The 22,441-nt window shown below is 42.1% G+C and overlaps 1 protein-coding gene across 2 annotated transcripts in view; it reads right to left on the bottom strand.

Moving 5' to 3' along the window:
• Positions 1–22,441, bottom strand: part of LOC140465678 (uncharacterized) — a 62,526-nt gene that overhangs the window by 24,542 nt on the left and 15,543 nt on the right. For both annotated transcript variants that reach the window (XM_072561275.1, XM_072561274.1), the window contains exons 6-11: positions 16,412–16,570; positions 13,463–13,612; positions 11,361–11,509; positions 10,057–10,126; positions 9,030–9,200; positions 7,618–7,833 (exon numbers count right to left, since the gene is read on the bottom strand). In XM_072561275.1, the coding sequence (XP_072417376.1) occupies positions 7,618–7,833; positions 9,030–9,200; positions 10,057–10,126; positions 11,361–11,509; positions 13,463–13,612; positions 16,412–16,570 (915 nt within the window). The remainder of the gene's footprint in view (positions 1–7,617; positions 7,834–9,029; positions 9,201–10,056; positions 10,127–11,360; positions 11,510–13,462; positions 13,613–16,411; positions 16,571–22,441) is intronic.

The raw sequence follows: 22,441 nt of genomic DNA, 5'->3' as shown, positions 1-22,441 counted from the left end.
ATCCTAGAGTTCTGAAAGAGGTGGCTGAGGAAATAGCGGAGGCATTGGTTGAGATCTTTCAAGAGTCACTGGAGTCACGGAAAGTCCCGGATGATTGGAAGATCGCGGTTGTAACCCCATTGTTCAAGAAAGGATCAAGACAAAAGATGGAAAATTATAGGCCAATTAGCCTAACCTCGGTTGTTGGTAAAATTCTAGAATCCATTGTTAAGGATGAGGTTTCTAAATTCTTAGAAGAGCAGAGTCTGATTAGAACAACTCAACATGGATTTACTAAGGGGAGGTCATGCCTGACATGGTATTCTTTGAAGAGGTGACAAGCAGGTTAGACCAGGGAGACCCAGTGGATGTGGTCTATCTAGACTTCCAAAAGGCCTTTGATAAGGTGCCACACGGGAGGCTGCTGAGCAAGGTGAGGGCCCATGGTGTTCGAGGTGAGCTACTGGGATGGTTTGAGGATTGGCTGTCTGACAGAAGGCAGCGAGTTGAGATAAAAGGTTCTCTTTCAGAATGGCAGCCGGCGACGAGCGGTGTCCCGCAGGGTTCAGTGTTGGGGCCACAGCTGTTCGCATTATATATTAATGATCTGGATGAAGGGACTGGGGGCATTCTAGCGAAGTTTGCCGATGATACGAAGATAGGTGGACAGGCAGGTAGTACTGAGGAAGTGGGGAGGCTGCAGAAGGATCTAGACAGTTTGGGAGAGTGGTCCAGGAAATGGCTGATGGAATTCAACGTGAACAAATGCGAGGTCTTGCACTTTGGCAAAAAGAATAAAAGCACAGACTACTTTCTAAACGGTGAGAAAATTCGTAAAGCCAAAGTACAAAGGGATCTGGGAGTGCTAGTCGAGGATTCTCTAAAAGGTCAACATGCAGGTTGAGTCTGTGATTAAGAAAGCGAATGCGATGTTGTCACTTATCTCAAAAGGGTTGGAATATAAAAACACCATTGTGCTACTGAGACTTTATAAAGCTCTGGTTAGGCCCCATTTGGAGTACTGCGTCCAGTTTTGGTCCCCACACCTCAGGAAGGACATACTGGCACTGGAACGTATCCAGCAGAGATTCACACGGATGATCCCTGGAATGGTAGGTCTAGCATATGAGGAACGGCTGAGGATCTTGGGATTGTATTCATTGGAGTTTAGAAGATTAAGGGGAGACTTAATAGAGGCGTACAAGATAATACATGGCTTGGAAAGGGTGGATGCTAGGAAATTGTTTCCGTTAGGCGAGGAGATTAGGACCCGTGGACACAGCCTTAGAATTAGAGGGGGTAAATTCAGAACAGAAATGCGGAGACATTTCTTCAGCCAGAGAGTGGTGGGCCTGTGGAATTCATTGCCGCAGAGTGCAGTGGAGGCCGGGATGCTAAATGTCTTCAAGGCAGAGATTGATAGATTCTTGTTGTCTTGGGGAATTAAGGGCTACGGGGAGAATGCGGGTAAGTGGAGTTGAAGTGCCCAGCAGCCATGACTGAATGGCGGAGTGGACTCGATGGGCCGAATGACCTTACTTCCACTCCTATGTCTTATGGTCTTATGTTTACAACACAGTAAGAGCCCCTCTGGTCCATACTGACTGCTTTAGGATGCATTTGGGCCTCCTCCCATCTAACATTTCTAACCCTTACAGAATATCTTTTCCCATCCCGTACCTGTCTAGCTTCCCCTTAATATGACTCTCCACCATCTTCTTCAAATACTCTGAAGATAGGTGATTAGTAAAGCCAAAAGGTAATTCAGGAAAAAAAATCTTTTAATCTAGGGAGCGGCAAGAGTGTGAAATATGCTACCACAAAGAACAAGTGCAATGAATATCACAGATCCACTTCTGGGTAAGCTGGACAAATACATGAGGGAGAAACAAGGAGAAAGAAATAGAAGAATAAATGGGTGGGACTAGTTGGAGAGGGGTGGAAAGAGACTCCTGTGGAGTGTAACACAAGTTGATGGACCAACTGGCAGATCATTTGTAAACCTTTATGAAACAGGGCTACAAAGATAGGATCCCAAGACATGCGATCATAAGAAACAGGAGCACAAGTAGATCATCTGGCCCATCAAGCCTGCTACGCTATTCAATAAGATCGTGGCTGGTCTTTTTGTAGACTCAGTGCCACTTACCCACCCACTCACCATCACTCTAAATTCCTTTATTATTCAAAAGTCTATCTTTCTTTGCCCTAAAACATTCAACAAGGTAGCCTCAACTGCTTCACTGAGCAGGGAATTCCACAGATTCACAAAGCTTTCCACAACATGGAAGATCGTTCTTCTTTCCAATCACTGAATCTATAAATTTTTACCAATTCTATCAAAAGATCACCAACAGACCAAGGCAGCTGTGAAGCACAAAGCCTCGCAACACAAACAAAAACAAAGAGAACTTGTTCTTCCCTAATGAGAAGAAAGCAAACCAGCCTTTAATTTAGCAAACCAGGAAGAACAAAGTGGGAAGAAAATTGAAGTCAACAGATGTGGCTAAGATAGAGGGCTTGGAGCTGAATGCTTTATATTCATAGAGTTCTTTGTAATTAATAACGTTTCCATGTCAATAGTCACTTAATGGAGTCAGAATCCTGTCCACTTATCAGACCTCCTACTTAGGATTTAATCATGAAATGATCCAGCACAGAAGGAGCTATTTGCCTGTTCTGCTGGTGTTGACCAACAATTACGAATTTGGAATGAAAATGAGATTGGTTGTTGGTGAGCTCACAGGATCTCCTAGAACAATCAAAAGGAAAGTTACACAAACACAATTCACTCCTTCCATTCGAAGATGTAATGAATTTAATCTTCTTGTGGTTCTGTTCGCCGAGCTGAGAATTTGTGTTGCAGACGTTTTGTCCCCTGTCTAGGTGACATCCTCAGTGCTTGGGAGCCTCCTGTGAAGCGCTTCTGTGATCTTTCCTCCGGCATTTGTAGTGGTTTGAATCTGCCACTTCTGGCTGTCAGTTCTAGCTGTCTGCTGCAGTGGTCGGTATATTGGGTCCAGGTCGATGTGCTTATTGATTGAATCTGTGGATGAGTGCCATGCCTCTAGGAATTGCCTGGCTGTTCTCTGTTTGGCTTGTCCTATAATAGTAGTGTTGTCCCAGTCGAATTAGTGTTGCTTGTCATCTGCGTGTGTGGCTACTAAGGTTAGCTGGTCGTGTCGTTTCGTGGCTCGTTGGTGTTCATGGATGCGGATTGTTAGCTGTCTTCCTGTTTGTCCTATGTAGTGTTTTGTGCAGTCCTTGCATGGGATTTTGTACACTACATTGGTTTTGCTCATGCTGGGTATCAGGTCCTTCGTTCTGGTGAGTTGTTGTTTGAGAGTGGCTGTTGGTTTGTGTGCTGTTATGAGTCCTAGTTGTCGCAGTAGTCTGGCTGTCAGTTCGGAAATGCTCTTGATGTATGGTAGTGTGGCTAGTCCTTTGGGTTGTGGCATGTCCTCATTTCCCTTAGGCATCTGTTGATGAAATTACGCGGGTATCCGTTTTTGGCGAATACATTGTAGAGGTGTTCTTCCTCTTTTTGCAGTTCTGGTGTACTGCAGTGTGTTGTGGCCCTTTTGAATAGTGTCTTGATGCAACGTCTTTTGTGTGTTAGGGTGGTTGCTTTCGTAGTTCAGGACTTGGTCTGTGTGTGTGGCTTTCCTGTATACTTTTTTGGTGAATTCTCCATTCGGTGTTCTCTGTACCATCACGTCTAGGAATGGGAGTTGGTTGTCCTTTCCTTCCTCTCTAGTAAATCTGATTCCTGTGAGTGTGGCGTTGATGATCCAGTGTGTGTTCGCTATTTCTGTGTTTGTAATGATTACAAAAGGTGTCATCCACATATCTGACCCAGAGTTTGGGTTGAATTTACGGTAAGACTGTTTGTTGTAACCTTTGCATTACCGCTTCTGCTATGAGTCCAGAGATGGGTGAGCCCATGGGTGTGCCGTTGATTTGTTCATATATTTGGTTGTTGAATGTGAAGTGTGTTGTGAGGCACAGGCCCAGTAGTTTTGAGTATGCCTTCTTTGTGGATAGGTTCAATGTCCTGTTGTCTGTTCTGTATGTCCAGCAGGTTGGCTATTGTTTCGTCGATAGAGGTGAACAGTGCCGTTACATCGAATGAGACCAGGGTTTCTTCCTTGTGTATATTTCTGATGATGTCCAAGAATTCCTGTGTCGATTGTATAGATTGTCTGGATCCGCTGATCAAGTGTTTCAGTTTCTGCTGTAGTTCTTTAGCCAGTTTGTGTGATGGCGTCCCTCGTAGTGATACTATGGATCTGAGTGGGATGTCTGGTTTGTGCACTTTAGGTAGTCCATAGAATCTGGCGGTGTTGTTGCTTTCAGGTTTCATTCTCTATAGGTCAAACCTGGTTCTGTCCGTTTTTTTGTAGGTTCCTCAGTGTGTTGTTTATCCTATTGGTGAGCTGTGGGGTGGGGTCAAACTCCCTCTTTTGGTAGGTGTTGGTATCTGCAAGTAGTTGTTGCGCTTTTTGGATGTAGTCTGCTTTGTTCAGGATGACCGTCATTCTGCCTTTGTCTGCTGGTAGTATGACTATGTTCTTATCGTTTCTTAGTGATTTTAGTGCTTCTCTCTCCTCGGTGTTGATGTTATGTGTTTGTCTTTTCCTTGTTATCAGAGGTACGATACTTTGTCTCACTGTTTGTTGTGTCTCTTCTGTCAGTCCATTGTTCCTGAGTGTGCATTCTAGTGCTGCTAGGAAGTCTGCTGTCTTGGCGTCCCTGTGGTTGTAGTGGAGCCCCTTAGCCAGTATTGTTCTTTCCGTGTCTGTGAGCTGTCTGTGGGAGAGGTTTCTAACCCAGGTGTGTGTTGTGGTGTCCTCTCTATTGTGTGTTAGTTTGGCTATTTTTTTCTTTTAGTGCCATTTTTTTGCGGTGTGTGGTCCTGTTCTGTCCTATGGCGATGGCCTGTTCTATGGTCCGGGTCCATTTCTGATTGGTCGTTTTTGAAATTAACGATTTTTGGTGCGCAATTTCTTGTCTGTATTGTGAAGTCTGTTGTGTTAAAAACACAGAAATAGAGAACACACACCGGATCATCAACGCCACACTCACAGGAATCAGATTCACTAGAGAGGAAGAAAGGACAACCAACTCCCATTCCTAGCCGTGATGGTACAGAGAACACCGAATGGAGAATTCACCACAAAGGTATACAGGAAAGCCACACACACAGACCAAGTCCTAAACTATGAAAGCAACCACCCCAACACACACAAACGAAGTTGCATCAAGACACTTTTCAAAAAGGGCCACAACACACTGCAGTGCACCAGAACTGCAAAAAGAGGAAGAAGAACACCAATACAATGTATTCGCCAAACACGGATAGCCACGCAATTTCATCAACAGATGCCTAAGGGAAATGAGGACATGCCACAACCCAAAGGACTAGCCACACTACCATACATCAAGAGTATTTCCGAACTGACAGCTAGACTACTGTGACCACTAGGACTCATAACAGCACACAAACCAACAGCCACTCTCAAACAACAACTCACCAGGACGAAGGACCCGATACCCAGCATGAGCAAAACCAATGTAGTGTACAAAATCCCATGCAAGGACAGCACAAAACACAAAACATGGGACAAACAGGAAGACAGCTAACAATCCGCATCCATGAACACCAACTAGCCACGAAACGACACGACCAGCTAACCTTAGTAGCCACACACGCAGATGACAAGCAACACGAATTCAACTGGGACAACACTACCATTATAGGACAAGCCAAACAGAGAACAGCCAGGCAATTCCTAGAAGCATGGCACTCATCCACAGATTCAATCAATAAGCACATCGACCTGGACCCAATATACCGACCACTGCAGCGGACAGCTAGAACTGACAGCCAGAAGCGGCAGATTCAAACCACTACAAATGCCGGAGGAAAGATCACAGAAGCGCTTCACAGGAGGCTCCCAAGCACTGAGGATATCACTTAGACAGGGGACGAAATGTCTGCAACACAAATTCTCAGCTCGGCGAACAGAACCACAACAACGAGCACCCGAGCTACAAATCTTCTCACAAACTTTGAATTTAATCTTATTTAACAAAAACAGACTCCCTATAAAAATTGTGACTATTTCTGCAACTCAATTTCTCATTGCTATCTGATGGGGTGGCATGGTGGCTCAGTGGTTAGCACTGCTGCCTCACAGCCCCAGGGTCCCGGGTTCGATTCCAGCCACGGGCGACTGTCTGTGTGGAGTTTGCACGCTGTCATAGTGGGTTTCCCTTCTGTTAAATTGCCTTCAAGTGTTCAGGGGCGTGTAGGTTAGGTGCATTGGTCAGCGTGGGATACCCTTCGGAGGGTGGGTGTGGACTTGCTGGGCCGAAGGGCCTGTTTCCACACTGTAGGGATTCTATTTCTGTTGTGGGCGGCACGGTGGCACAGTGGTTAGCACTGCTGCCTCACAGCGCCTGAGACCCGGGTTCAATTCCCGCCTCAGGCGACTGACTGTGTGGAGTTTGCACGTTCTCCCCGTGTCTGCGTGGGTTTCCTCCGGGTTCTTCGGTTTCCTCCCACAGTCCAAAGATGTGCAGGCCAGGTGAATTGGCCATGCTAAATTGCCCATAGTGTTAGGTAAGGGGTAAATGTAGATGTAGGGGTATGGGTGGGTTACGCTTCGGCGGGGCGGTGTCGACTTGTTGGGCCGAAGGGCCTGTTTCCACACTGTAAGTAATCTAATCTAATCAATTGGTTTACAAATCAAGCATAAAAACTCATGAATTTTATCATTACTTGGAGAAACAGATTTCAATTATTGTCTATGTTTTCCTGATACTTTGGTCATGCATTATTAAAAGGGTTTCAACTTATAACATTCATTCCCCTTAATTTCAACATTTTAATAAAATCATTGGAATCACATTCTTTTAGAAATGACTTTGGAACTCTGTGCCTCAGGAGGCAGTTCAGGTGGGGGCACATTGAATATTTTTAAAGGTGGAAAGAAATAGATTCCTCTTAGGCAATGGAGTTAAAGGTTATCAGTGCAGCTTGGAACGTGGAACTAAAACCACAAACAGATGAGCCATGATCTTACAGAATGGCAGAGCAGACTTGAGAGGACAAGTACAAATCTAGGCAGAAATTGTGCTATGGGCAGCAGTTTATCACAATTTTTAGTGGAACAATTAATATGTGTGAACTAAGTAGTTGACACACAAATTAAAATTTCAAATGCTTTAAAACACAAAGTGCTTTATGAATCATCCCACCCACTTTCCCCACCTCTTCAACAAGGACAGTGAACTCTTCAGTGAAAGGACTAAAAGGTACACAATCAACAAGGAAGCAGAATTGAAACATGAATTGAAAATCCAACAGTCTAAATTTGGAATTACAAATACTGCTTTCAAACAACTTGGAACTCTAAGCTCTGAATTCATTACCTAGATCTCCTTGCCTTTCTATTGCTGTGTCCTCTTTTACAACGCTCCTTAAAATTTCTCCCTTTGACCAAGCTTTTAGTTATCCACCCGAACAATTCATTATGTGGCTCAATGTCAAACATGAGCTATGTAATTACATTGAGAAAGGTGTAAGTTGTTATTGTTGTGGCTATTTAACAATGATTTTCGGGTCACGCTTACCTCATTCTTAGAAACAATTTGGTCCAATGTTTCAAATTTGCTTTTCCAGTGCTGAATTTCTTCATGTGCTTCTCGGAGATTGGTGTTACTCTTCTCGTATTCAGCCTTAGCTGCTTTCAGCTCCACAACGGTTTGAACCTGCTGCTCTTTAGCCTGCTGCAACTGCTCTTCCATGGCCGTCAGACGTTGTTGGAGATTCACTACTTGCTCTTGCAGCTATCAGTACAAATGAGAACCAGACCAATGACAACATCATTTTGTTTAAAAGTATGACTACGCTAAGTCCTGTACATATGAAACATAGTCATAGAAATATACAGCACAGAAACAGGCCCTTCGTTCCAACTCAGCCATGATGACCAGGTTTCCTAAACTGAACTAGCCCCACTTTCCTGCATTTGACCCATATTCCTCTAAACTTTTCCTATGTACCTGTCCAAATGTCTTTTAATGTTGGAATTATACCCCCCTCTACCACTTTCTCTGGCAGCTCGTTCAATACACACACCATCCTTTGTGTGAAAAATTACCTCTCAGGTCTCCTTTAAATTTTTTCCCTCTCAGCTTAACCTATGCCCTCTAGTTTTGGACTCCCCTACCCAGGGGAAAAGACCTTGGCTATTCACCTTAGCCATGCCCCTCATGATTTTATAAACCTCTAAGTTCACCTGTCAGCCTCCTACATTCCAGGGAATATAGCCCCAGTGTATCCAAAACGTGAAGGTTTGAGTTATAAAAAGAGTGGTACTTACAAAGAATGTCACAAGCTAGAATCCTACATTACAGAATGAAGCCATTTGTATCTTTCAAAGAGTAGTTCAATTAATCCCACTTTCCCTGTTTCATCCCCAGACAGTGATTTTCTTTTTAAGTATTTCTTCCAATTCCTCTTTTGAAAAGGTACTATTGAACTCTCTTCTGTGGCCTTTCTTGTAGTGAATTCCTGATTAGAACAACTTGATTTGTTAAACAAAAATTATTTCTACTCATTTCCTTCCAATTTTTTTTTGTCAACTATCTTAATCCTAAGCATTGTGATTACTATTGGAAACATATTTGGCCACTCTTCTCTTTGCAGAGTTAAGCTACTGCAGCCAGACTGCTACCGTTAGAGCCTTTAGACTTAAAGAAAAAGAAAAGAAATTCATCTCAGGCTCATATTCTAATTCACTGTTCAGCCCACACCAAGGTTATGCACAAATACAATGCAGTCAACTGTAAAATATCCAACTCTTGCTTTAGCTTCCAAGTGAAGAATAATTGAGAAGGTTGAGTGGACACACAGAATTTGTGGACTCCCATCCCTAATAAACACAGCACTTTTTAAATAAAAAATCAAAGACAGGGAAGAATGAATGTGAAGAACATGGAGATTGTAGTCTGGGACTAGGAGGAGTTGGAGGTGACGGTACCTGTCTTTCAGTAGTTAGACTGGCTGCCTTCAGTTTCTCACAGTCGGATAAGGCTTGTTGCAAGTGCAGAACCTCGGCTGTTTGCTTCTGCAGTTCTATCTCCATTCCAGACATCTTCTTCAGACCTTCTGCTAACTTCCTGTTTTCTTTTTTCTGGTAATCGAGTTCAGACTAGAAAAAGAAAGTAAGAATAGATTACAATCTTTTAGCAAAGAATACCAATTGCATAACGAAGGTCCTTAATTTGTTCCACCTCCTCTCATTTGTCGACTCTATGCTGGATAACATTGTGCAGGCATTCCAGGTGAGGAAGGTTCAAGATTCAATTTCTCGACTAGGATGGCTAACTGATCTCAGCTGTGGGTGGTGTTTCCTGTTACAGTTTAGCTTCGTTCAGCAACAATGAGAAAATTTACAAAGTTGGCTACACCAGAATTGCAGGTGGAGCCCTTACCAACCTCAGAAAAGGTGCTCGGTCAAGGACTGGGTGAAAAGGGAGAATCAAGGTCATCTGCCATCCTCACAATCTTTACTTGCTTAATAGTTGTTGTGAGGAATCACATGTATGAAATGGCCATTTGTCAAGCTGCCCAAGGAGACACAAACTTGTGGAATTCTATCTTAAACAAGGGGCTAATGGTTTCTACTGGGTGGGTGAGGGGTAGTGAAGGCAGGAAACCTAGCACAGAAGAGAAAAGGTACCTCAGTTGTTTAATACCATCTTAAGACAGGACAATTATCACCAAAAAAAAACCCATCAGGAATAGCACTGCTAATATTTTACTTGAGTTTACTCTTTGCGAATCTTCTAAGGTGGTTCAAAGGCAACACACCTATTTTTCCTGGAGTTGATGTATGGAAACCGATTTGGACTGAGCATGAGAAGTTGGAGATCCCATTTTTGTGGATGAAATGTGTTTGAGTGGAGATCTGAGCTGAAGAGACTGCTACCCTTCCAGAAGCTACAATCTCAAGGTGTTCCCTCAGGAATCAGCAAAAGCCCTTAACTCAGTGGAAACTGCCTTACCTGAAGGTGTTTGATGTTGTCCAGTGAAACTTCCAACTCTTTGGCAATCTGATTCTTGGTTTCTGCCAGGCTGCAAGTCCAAGTACAGTGAGGAGTCAGAAAGAAACACTTTCCCTTGTATGCTCTTTTGAAAAATAAACTATTCATTAAGTTTGAGTATATCCATTTAGAATATTCATTCAGAAAAGGATGATGAAATGAACGGCCCTTGTGCAAAATGTGAGGATTCACATTTTATATAGCTTGAAATATTTTTATCAGCGTAAATCTATCTTTCCAAAACATAAGACACTGGAACAAATGCAGGCCACTCCACCCAGAGTCTATGCTGCCATTTAATGACATCATAGCCGATCTGATAATCATTAGCTCTACTTTCCTGCATTATCCCCAGATTCCCCCGATTCCCTGCTGATTAAAAATGTACTTATCTCAGCCTTAAAAGCTCAAAAGTTAGGGATTTAGTCACATGGTGCACAGCATTTTCTAGGCTGTGCAAATTGCATTGGATCTGTAGGAGTTCAATATTTTAGCACCCAGACAAATCTCTTTACTAGGCTAATCCTGCTCAAAAAGTGTGCCCTATCTCTCCTATAATCCCTCTGTCCAGCTAGAAGATATTAACCATCATACTGGTTGCTTAATTAATTTCCCTTCTTCTGAATGGGTACAATAACTATTGCTTGCTGCAACACAAATCAGGAACTCGGCAGTTGAACTGATATTAAAAAATCCAGTCTAGATTAAGTCAAATGTTCACAAAGATTCTTGTCGATTAGTGAAGAGAGGCACAGAACTCCTTATCCTGATATTTGTCCTTTTAAACACAACACTGCTGGGCACAAGGTTTACATCATTGCATGAAACGTACCATAGATATTAACCACAGTTTAGTGTTGGCATTCTTACTGATACAGCAGAACATTTAGGATCTAAATCCCTTTCCAGAACCCAGAGCACAAAATTCAGACTGACACTCCTAGTGCAAGACTGAGGGAATGTTATCGTAGTTGGATGAAATGTTAAACAGATGTTAAACTGGAGAGCCATCTGCCCTCTGAGGTGAATATGAACAGCAAGAAAAATGGTTTCCACTACTCTAGGGTGCCAGTCAGTATATAGCCCCCAACCAAAGTCCCTGAAAACAGGTCGTGTGGTATTTCACTTCATTGCTGTTTGTGGGATTTTCCAGAGTGCAAATTGGCTGTCAACTTTCCATACTAGTACAATTACACTTAAAAATATTGAAATTGCTGTAGACTCCAAAAGATACTACATAAATACAAGTTTCTTTTTCCCATTACTTTGTTAGCTCAGTCTCCTTTGTGCTGATCTCCATTCTCAGTGTCTTGGCTTCTTGCTGGAAATGTTTTGTTTTATCTGCAGCTTTGTCATTGTTCTGTTTTATCTGCTCAACAGAGACCTGTGCCGACTCCAACTTTGCCTGCAAGTCCTTAAACAAAGAAAAATTAAACAGATGTAGCAAACTAAATGTCAAAATTCAGCCTACTAGAGGTAACTCTGCTGTGACACACAGTCATGAATTTTACAAAAAATAATGACAATATTTACAGGACAAGGAAGAGTTAGGGATGTTTGATGAGACTAAAGGCATGGTGACAGGAATGCAGTGGGAAAGTAATTTTCATAAAGAGTGGGGATAGTAAGCAAAGCAAAGATCACTTTGGACGAGAAATTCAGGGAGAAGCTGAGCAGTGACTGCAAGCCAGTGTCTGATGGCAAAACTGGCGGAATGCAGTCATAAAGACATACAGCATGGACTCTTCGGTCCAGTCCAACAGTCATCCAAAGTTAAAGAATTTGAGGGCTAATTACGCAGTCTACAAGGAGCAGAACTGTTAAACAAATAGAACCAGACATTCAAGAACGAAAGAAGGAAATACTTTGTCACATTAAGGCTGAATGCCTTCCTCCTCTTCCTCTGGCCAAGTGGTTCAGGCTATCGCAGTTTGCTCAGTCAGGAGAAACAAGGATTTAGACAGGTTTGAAAATTAGATCAGAGACTTTGAAACCAACTGCAAGTGATAGACTGTGCAGAAGCAGATTCTGGCATCAGCATTTCTGGTTTAGCTGTGGTTTGTAAATGTTAGAGAAATGAAGGAGTGTGAGAAGACCAACAAATGTGTGGATTTTGTCTGTAATGAAGGAATTGACTGATGTGGGAGGGACAGAGATAAGTGTGCAATGCATGGAGTTGGAAGGATGTCGTCTTAATAAAGAGCGATGCAAACAGCATGAGATCAAAAGATGTCGGAGCCGAAGTACACCATTCGGCCACAGTGTCTGCTGCATTATTCAACAAGATTGTGACTGATCTAATAATTCTCAAATCCACTTTCCTGCTTTTTTCATATCCTTCAAGTCCCACATGGATTAAAAACCTGCCTGTCTCAGGTTTTTAAAGGCCCAACCACGTTAAAGACTTCCACAGAGTCACTACCCTCTGAAAGATGATGGCCTTGTGTGTACCATCCTTTATTCTGAGAATATGCCCTCTGGGTCTAGACTCCTGTACAGGGAGAAATAACCTTTCTGTATCTACCCTATCAAGTCTCCTAAGATCACTTTTCATTCTTCTGAACTCAGAAGAATACAGGCCCAACCTAGTCAGCCCTCTCCTTATAAGAAAATCCCTCCATAGACTTGATCAACCAACAGCTCATTCTCTGGACTGTCCCCAATGCTAGAACATTTTTCATAGACAAGAGGCCCAAAACTGACACAATATTCCAGCTTTGGTCTAACTAAAGGCTGGGACAGGTTCAGCAAGACTTCACTATTTTTATACTCCATCCTTCTCTTTGGAATAAGGCCATATTTCCGTTGGCCTTCCCTATTACCTGCTGAACATGTAGGCTAGTGTTTTGTTATTCAGGCATGAGGATTCCCAAAGCTTTCCAGACACCTACAAAATGGAGTTCTGGGATACAGACTGCAACCATAACATGTCAGTGATTAAAAAATCTCAAATACAGTCCTGTGAGAAACACTTATGTTTTACTTCAAGCAGCACATCCACGAGTTAACAGGTAGAAAACTCATCTTTGAGCTAGACTCCAAGTCCAGAGCTTGGGAACACAAAGTGCAACTGACACTCTTGTGGTATCAACAGGCAGCGGTATTGTCAGAGGTGCCACCTCTTGAATGAGACATTGATTCAAGGTCCCGTCTACTCGCTCAGCTCAACATAAAAGAACCCACTGCCCTATTTGAAGAGGAACCGGGAGAATGTTTTTCACGCACCATGATGTGATCTTGATGTTTTACTAAAATGCTTTCAGCAGTTTTATACCAAGCTTTAAGAATACTTTGTAGCCAGCAACTGAGTGGTTTTAGAGTCAAAAATCTCAAATCACATTTAAAAATAGCATCACACCATAATTACCTGATTTTCCTTTTGTACTTTTAAGAACATTGTGTCTCTCTCAGCTAATTCCCTTCTAAGTTGTTCAGTCTTTTCACTCTGTGCCTTTAATTCCACCTCATTATCCACCTTCTGTTCCAACATTTGTTTCTCTAATGCCATCATGTGCTTCTGTTGAATAAAAATAACAAGAGGGAAGGAATAATTATTCTAGCATGGAATTACATCCATTGCATATTGAGTCCATAATGGGATAGGACAGGCAACAGCAAAATATGCTGGAAATACTGTACAGCACACAGTCAAGTGAGAAGACAGATTTACATTTGGGGTCTACAGACTATTTGCTAGATTCACACTTATGTAAGATCCAACCCCAAAACCACAGAAATCTGGTTTTGTGAACAGATTTCATTTTTATTTCTGATTTCCATTTGTGAAAGAGTTTTTTAAATTGTGAAAAGATTACACTAGAGTATCTGTCTGCTTACTAGATGGTACAGAGCCATCATTACAAAAGAACTATAGGTATCTCTCTCGATTAGAGAAAGACAATTGTTATTTATAGCTCAAACGGCATCAGTCCACAAAGTGGAGCTGGGGAGAGAAGGCAAGGCCTCCCTAAAATATCACATCTGGCATGGGGATGGATCAGACTCTACTGGTTTTATTCTGCACCACACTCTCATTATCTAACCAACTGAGCTAACCACCTCTGCACTAAGTAGAGAGCTCTGTAAAACATTCTGGCTTAAAACCAATTATTCATTTCACAATGAGAAACATGACTTGGTTCACAAAGACCAGCTGAAACGTTTTACAAGTATCCAGATCTCAAGTTTGAATTAGAATTAGAACTCCTACAGTGTGGAAACAGGACCTTTGGCGGAACAAGTTCTCATCGCTGCTCAGAAGAGTATCCCACCCAGGCCCATTACCCTACATTGGGGAAAACCCATGCAGACATGGGGAGAATGTACAAACTCCACATGAAGCTAGAATCGAACCTGGGTCCCTGGCGCTGTGAGGCAGCAGTGCTAACCACTGAGCCACCATGCCACCCCAGAGTTTCTGCTCTTTAGGGCAATATGGTGAGGCCTTACAAAACTTCACAAAAGATAATCTATGTACGTTTCATTTATTTGAAGAACCTTTCCTCAACAAGGTCAGTTAATTTTCACAGTGGTCTCAGGTTAGTTTTGGTGGGGGTTAAATGTGGAGTATAGTCTTCACAATATTTAATTCAAGGAACACTGCTGTAGTCATCAGTAACAATAAATGGAGGGGGAGCAGGGAATCTCAAGGTTTTGTTGTACTTTGATGTAGCACCTTATTAAGTGCCTTTTAGAAATCCAAGTTTACTACACAAAGTTCATGGTATCGGTGGCAACACGATTAAAGGATTGGTTAGCTAACAGGAAGCAGAAAGTAGGAATTCATGAATCTTTTTCAGGTTGGCAAATTGTATCCACTGCAGTGCTTCAGGGAGTATGGCTGGGTCTTCAACTAATTGCAATCTCAGTCAAAACTGGACTGTGGGGACTGAATGTACTGCAGCTAAATTTATTGGTGGCATCAAGATCACTAAGAAATTGAGTAAAAAGGATGTAGACAACAGTTAAACAACTAGGCCAAAATTTGGCAGATGAAATATAATGTGGGTAAATGTAACCTTGCCTACTTTCACAGGAAGAATGCAAAAGCATTATCCTACTTAAATAGCAAGAGGCTGTAGAATTCAAAAGTTTCAGAGGAATCTGGGTGCCCTGGTACAGACTCACAAAATCTTAGTTTGCATATAATTCGGAATATTGATGGAATGGAGTGAAATATTGGTGCTTATTTCAAGAGGAAAAGAACATAGGAATGGGAAGTTTAACTGCATAATGTGAAGCTTTGATGAGATAACATGTGGAGAACTGCAGAATTTTAGTCTCCTTACTTTAAAAGGATATTGCACTAGTAGCCATTCTGAGAGTTTGTCTCTTCCTAGGACAGAGGGCTTGTCTTATGAAGAAGTTTGAACAGAGTGAGTTTTTATCAATGTAACTTTAGAGGCTAAAGTTTGATGAGAGATTACACAAAATAGATCTGTTTTCAATAGAATTTGGAAGGTTAAGGGGTGATCTGATCAAAGTCTTCAATACAACAACAGGAAAGGGAGGGTAGATAAGCTGTTTCCACAGGTTAGGGACTCTAGAACTAGGGGGACACAGTCTAAGAATTAGGGTCAGATCACTCAGGATAGATGTTAAGAAGCACTTCTATACACAGAGAGCGGTAAATGTTTGGAACTCTCTTCCACACATAGCAGTGGATGCTGGATTAGTTGTTAATTTTAAATCTGAGATAAATAGTTTTATGTTAAGCAAATGTATTAAGAGATGTGAACCAAAGGCACATATATGAAGTTAGGGCACAGATGGCTGTGACCTCATTGAATGATGGAACAGACTCAAGGGGCTGAATGGCCTACTACTGTTCCAATGTTATGTCAGTTTAGGAATCAATCACATTCAGGACAACCTGGACCCCAGGAGGATCACTAGCAAACAGCAAGAGCCAGTTAAAAACAAAAAGCTCTTACTGGCTACTGTTCTAAAAACATCCAGCGAGTTTCATCTGCAGCTGCCATTAGCTACAAACAAGCCTGCATTAGCCAGTAGCCAAAGGCATAATAATATAGAAATATCTAGAACTGTTTGGTAATGCTATATGAGGGATCAGGATCTAGTAAGAGCAGGACAACTCAATATTTACAAGCCTCGGTAAATGGGGTTCTGATTCATCTCATGGATATACAAAACTTTGCAGAATTTTTTTTAAGAGAAGAAAAGCTTTTAAATTCACGTGTAATGTTTCAAATTTAACTGCTGGTCTCTATTTCACAGGAATAATTCTGACGCATGAGATCCAATGACTATGCCCAAGGTCATTACCTACGCAGCGATTAGGAAAGTTTTAATGTACCTTATTTATCTCCAATGCTCTAAAATATTCTTCCTTGTCTTGTTGTGCCTGTGTTTCAAACTCTTTGATCTTTTCTTTCAGGGCTGTGTTTTCCTCCACTAGTTTCACATTGCTGGCCTTCAAATCATCTTTCTCTCTTTCTGTTTCTTCAAGTTTGTCCTATTGCAGATGTATTTCAGACAAAAAGGAAAAGCATGAGACATATTTGGGAATGTTGGAATCATTGCAAAGTTTTCAAGAATATCATCCCCATCCCCCTTTGAATCGCACTGTGAAAATCTTAGGTATTAAAAGCTAAATAGAAACCCTGGTGACTCTCGACTGGTTCTGCATTAAATATTTGAGTAATCGGAATCTGGAGAGGTTTTTATCACGAAACAAGTTTTTATATTGTCATAAAACCAAGGTCCAAGCAATGCCATATGCAGCTCCTGAAATTGTACTCAGATTTCACACCACCTCTTCTGAAGGAGCTGACAATTGATTTATGGTTTAAAGGATACCAGCAACCAACAAGTGCTTCATGCCTCACCCGGGTAACTTTGGTCAGTTGCTAGAGGCCAACAGTATAAAACAAGGAGTATTACTCTAAACTGTGTGCAAAAGCAGAGAGATCTGGGTATTATATACATAAGTTAAAGGTGGTAAGACAGGTAGAGGGAGCTGTTAATAAAGCATATAGTATTCCAGACCTTATAATTGGGGCACTAAGTACACGAGCAGGGAGATTCTAATGAACTTATCAAAGTCATTGGTTTGACCTCAGGTGGAATATTGTGTACAGTTCTGCATGTCACTTTGTAGGAAGGATGTGAATGCATTAGAGAAAGTGCAGAACAAGTTTGTGAGAATGGTTCCAGTGATGGCAAACTTCAATTATGAAGGTAATTAAGAAAGTTGGGACTGTTCTCCTTGATGTGAGAAAGCTAAGTTGAGATTTGGTTGAAATTTTCAAAATCATAAGGGGTCTGGGTACAGTGGATAGGGAGAAATGAATGCAGAATCAGAGGGCACTGATTTAAAAGAAGAACAGAAACTGCTGAAGAAGCTCAGCAGGTTTGGCAGAATCTGTGGGGAGAAAGCAAAGTTAACCTTTCGAGTCCAGTTGCTGCCAGATTTGCTGAGTTTCGCCAACAATTTGTTTTTGATTCAGATCTACAGCATCCACAGTTCTTTGTTTTATTGAAGATTTTTACAGATGGTTCATGCAGTTATTTCAAACCCACACTCCAGTGGTAATGATATAATCACTGAATGATAAAGTACAGACAATAACTAGGAAGCAGGTTATTCCAGGTTTGAGAGACTGTAATATCCCCTGTGCACAAAGCAACGGTGAATTCCCAGCATATAATAGTGTTACTGACTTGCTGTTGTGCCACACTCCCATCCAATGTCTGGAAAGCTGCTCTCAGGAATACAGCATGGGACTTCTGCCTAATTAGGAACCACTCACATGGTAACCAACCAAATTCCATCATTCCACAAAGACCAAAATGCCAAACAATGCCCAGCTGCTTCCTCACAGCAAACATGGAATGCACAAGAGCAACCATTCCATTTTACTAGGATCTTCCTGCCTGCTCTATGGTAATGGAAGTCTCCTAACAACATTTCAGCATTCCTTGGATTTGTTTTACTGGAGAGAAAAAGTGAGGGAGCACCATGAACATTCCACAGCAAGATCTACGAATGGAGGCTGAGAAACATATGGGAGTAGCCATCATGCTGAGAGTCATAGATAAAGGAAATGTGGGCTGCAAGACTCTTTTATGAGCATCACTGATTCAAAACATTTGCACCTTTGACTCCCGACAGATAAAAGTGCAGTCTTAACAGTCACACCAAGAAGCCCTGCAGTCTAATCTAACTTCCAGCAAACGTCAAAAAGTAATCCCCCAGCTCTTAAAACAACCAGTCTACAAAGTGTCAGCAATGTGACTGGAAGGGTTTCGAAGGGATGCATTGTACAAATTCCGACTTGAGGACCCAGGTGACTTTAATTACTGCAATAAATCTAAATGCTCAAACGCTAGCATGTCACAGTTCATGGACACTGAAATTATTCAGTGCTACCACAGCTAACTCCTGATCCTAATTAGTTTAATAAGCCACACCCTGTTAAAATCAGAAGTCCCCTACAGTACTAAACAAAGCAAAGCCTGCTCAGGTATTTTTTAAAAACAATGTCTTGTCTCTGCCCTGGATGGCCATTCCAGTACCAGAGCCACTGCTCTTCGGAACTTCAACTACTCCCCGTTACAACATCAAAAGCAAATTATTGCAGATGCTGGGAATCAGAAATGACAACATAAAACACTGGAAAACTCAGCAGGTTTTGCAGCATCTGCGGGGAGTGAAAAGGTTGAGGTTTCAGTTTGATGTTGTTTCACAGAATTGGAAAAAACGTTAGTGAGAGAAGTCATCAAGCTAGAACATAGGGTTAGGGAAAAGGCAGTGGGAAAAGAAGAAATAAATGGAAGGTTTGTGATACAGTGAAATGAGAGTGGAAAAAAATAAGAGGGTTGATAAAAACAAAAGAGACTGTCAATGGTGGCAGCTGCAACTTAATTAGTTGAACTGTTGCCCGAGTGTTGAAAATCTGAGATCAAGTTCCATTCCAGACTTAAGTGCAAAAAGCAACTGAGTTTTTTGAAACTCAGGAAGGGAGATGCTGTCTGTCAGACAAAATCCCTTTGGAGTCCTCAGAGATGGACGTAAAGAACCCATTGCAATGCTTGGAAGAAGAGCAGAACAGTTCTCCTCATTGTCCTGCATCCCTCAGTCAACCAATATCATCAAAACAGACGATCAGGTTATCATCACACTGCACAGTTGTGGGAGTTTACCAAGTGCAAAGTGGCTGCCATTTTGTGCACATTAAAAAAAGTGGCAAAAGTATTTCAGAAACTGCAAAGTGCTTTGAGAAGTTTGGTGTCCTTGAAAGATGCTATAAAAAAAGTTTAATCTATTAAATAAAACGAAGAAATAAAGAAAATTAAAAATGCTACTAGAAGCAACATAATTGAGCATAACAGAACTACCACAAGATGTGTGCTTATTGAGTCATAGAGATGTACAGCACAGAAACAGACCCTTCAGTCCAACCCATCCGTGCCTATCAGATATCCCAATCCAATCTGGTCCCATCTGCCAGTACCCGGCTCATATCCCTCCAAATCCTTCCTATTCATATACTCCCCCAAATGCCTCTTAAATGTTGCAATTGTACCAGCCTCCATCACTTCCTCTGGCAGCTCATTCCATACACGTACCACCCTCCAAGTGAAAAAGTTGTCCCTTAGGTCTCTTTTAGATCTTTCCCCTCTCACCCTAAACCTACACCCTCTAGTTCTGGACTCCCCCACCCTAGGGAAAAGACTTTGCCTATTTATCCTATCTGTGCCCCTTATAATTTTGTAAACATCTAGAAGGTCACCCCTCAGCCTCCGACGCTCCAGGGAAAACAGTCCCAGCCTGGTCAGCTTCTCACTATTGCTCAAATCCTCCAACCCTAGCAACATCCTTGTAAATCTTTTCTGAACCCTTTCAAGTTTCACAACATTTTTCTGATAGGAAGGAGACCAGAATTGCATGCAATATTCCAACAGTGGCCTAACCAATGTCCTGTACAGCTGCAACATGACCTCCCAACTCCTGTACTCAATACTCTGAACGATTGAGGGCACAGCAGTAGATGTGATCTATATGGACTTCAGTAAGGTGTTCGACAAGGTTCCCCATAGGAGATTGGTTAACAAGGTTAGATCTCATGGAATACAGGGAGAACTGGCCATTTGGATACAGAACTGGCTCAAAGGTAGAAGACAGAGGGTGGTGGTGGGAGGGTTGTTTTTCAGACTGGAGGCCTGTGACCAGTGGAGTGCCACAAGTATCGGTGCTGAGTCCACTACCTTTTGTCATTTACATAAATTATTTGGAGGTGAGCATAAGACGTACAGTTAGTAAGTTTGCAGATGACACCAAAATTGGAGGTGTAAGGGTCAGCGAAGAAGGTTACCTCAGATTACAACACGATCTTGATCAGATGGGCCAATGGGCTGAGAAGTGGCAGATGGAGTTTAATTCAGATAAATGCGAGCTGCTGCATTTTGGGAAAGCAAATCTTAGGAGGACTTCTACACTTAATGGTAAGGTCCTAGGGAGTGTTGCTGAACAAAGAGACCTTGGAGTGCAGGTTCATAGCTCCTTGAAAGTGGAGTCGCAGGTAGATAGGATAGTAAAGAAGGCATTTGGAAAATAAAAGGAGCAGCGTGGTGGTTGTTATTGGAAATTATAGAAACTCAACAATAAGACTTTGAAGGCTGTAAAAGTGCATAATCAAAAAATAAGTGGTGAGCATGCAGTGGTGAGATGGAGAACTAAATCCAATATCACAAGCTCTTCATGTGTTGAACATATCATGGACTGATTTTCAAAAGCGATGGGCAACTGTAGACTAATCTTCAGTTGCAGGAAGACAGAAACCCCAACAACCCCACCACCAGGTTCTGCGCTGGCGAGCATGCAGGTACAGCAGGCAGTGAAGAAAGCTAATAGCACGCTGGCCTTCATAACAAGAGGAATTGAGTATAGAAGCAAAGAGGTTCTTCTGCAGCTGTACAGGGCCCTCGTGAGGCCGCACCTGGAATACTGTGTGCAGTTTTGGTCTCCAAATTTGAGGAAAGACATTTTGGCTATTGAGGGAGTGCAGCGTAGGTTCACGAGGTCTATTCCCGGAATGGCAGGACTATCTTACGCTGAAAGATTGGAGCGACTGGGCTTGTATACCCTTGAGTTTAGAAAACTGAGAGGGGATCTGATTGAGACGTATAAGATTATTAAAGGATTGGACACTCTGGAGGCAGGAAGCAGGTTTCCGCTGATGAGTCCTGAACCAGAGGACACAGTTTAAAAATAAGGGGTAGGACATTTAGAACAGAGTTGAGGAGAAACTTTTTCATCCAGAGAGTGGTGAATGTGTGGAATGCTCTGCCCCAGAAGGCTGTGGAGGTCAAGTCTCTGGATACTTTCAAGAAAGAGTTGGATAGAGCTCTTAAGGATAGTGGAATCAAGGGTTATGGAGATAAGGTAGGAACAGGATACTGATTGAGGATGATCAGCCATGATCATAATGAATGGTGGTGTTGGCTCGAAGGGCAGAATGGCCTACTCCTGCACCTATTGTCTATCACCCTTCAGCCAACATTAAATTTCATTGTAACAGTGTAGGAGGTCAAGGACAGGTTAAGGTTGGCGTGAGATGGAGAACTAAATCCATTACCACAAGCTCTTCATGTGTTGAACAGATCATGGACTGACTTTCAAAAGTGATGGGCAACTGTAGACTAATCATCAGCTGCAGGAAGACAGAAACCCCAACAACCCCACCACCAGGTTCTGTAACTACTAACGGCACAATCCTGAAAGTTGTTGTTAGATGAAATTACCCCAGATGTAATCTCCATAAATGTCATAATTGGCAGCAAGATGGAAAATAGAATTTCCACAGCAAGATCTGTATTTGCTCATTTATGCAAGAGATGGTGAATGAAAAGAGGTATCAGTCTTGCTATGTACAGTTACAGTAATGTCTATCCTCCTCCATGCATAGACACATTATATCAACTTCAGCCATCTTCAGCAGATATACAGGAAATGTGCTGAAACATCATAGGTATTCAATATGAACTCAAAGTGGTCAAGACTAAGGTCCTTTGAAGAGCAGAAATGTCTGAAACTGAAGCACTCATAATCATAGTCCAGCTCAGATGGAAAAGTGTTTTTCTAGCTTGTACAGCTGGGGAGATCATAAATGTGGACACCTTTTGTCAGGTCGGACAAGATGAACATTCATGGTTTCTTGAAGGTGAGCCTCCAGCAATGTAGATTTCCACCACAGATTAGGAGAAAAATACAGGTTGGAACTTACCTGGACACCAATATCAACTAACTATACTGTTTCCTTTGAAGGATACAAGTAGCTAAGGACAGAAAACCTCGCTCTCAAATTCACTTGGTCCATCTCAA

This window comes from Chiloscyllium punctatum, chromosome 42 (genome assembly GCF_047496795.1).
Source record: "Chiloscyllium punctatum isolate Juve2018m chromosome 42, sChiPun1.3, whole genome shotgun sequence".
Lineage (NCBI taxonomy): Eukaryota > Metazoa > Chordata > Chondrichthyes > Orectolobiformes > Hemiscylliidae > Chiloscyllium > Chiloscyllium punctatum.
Note: the sequence above shows the minus strand (reverse complement) of the source record. Positions and strands in the feature narration are given on the sequence as shown.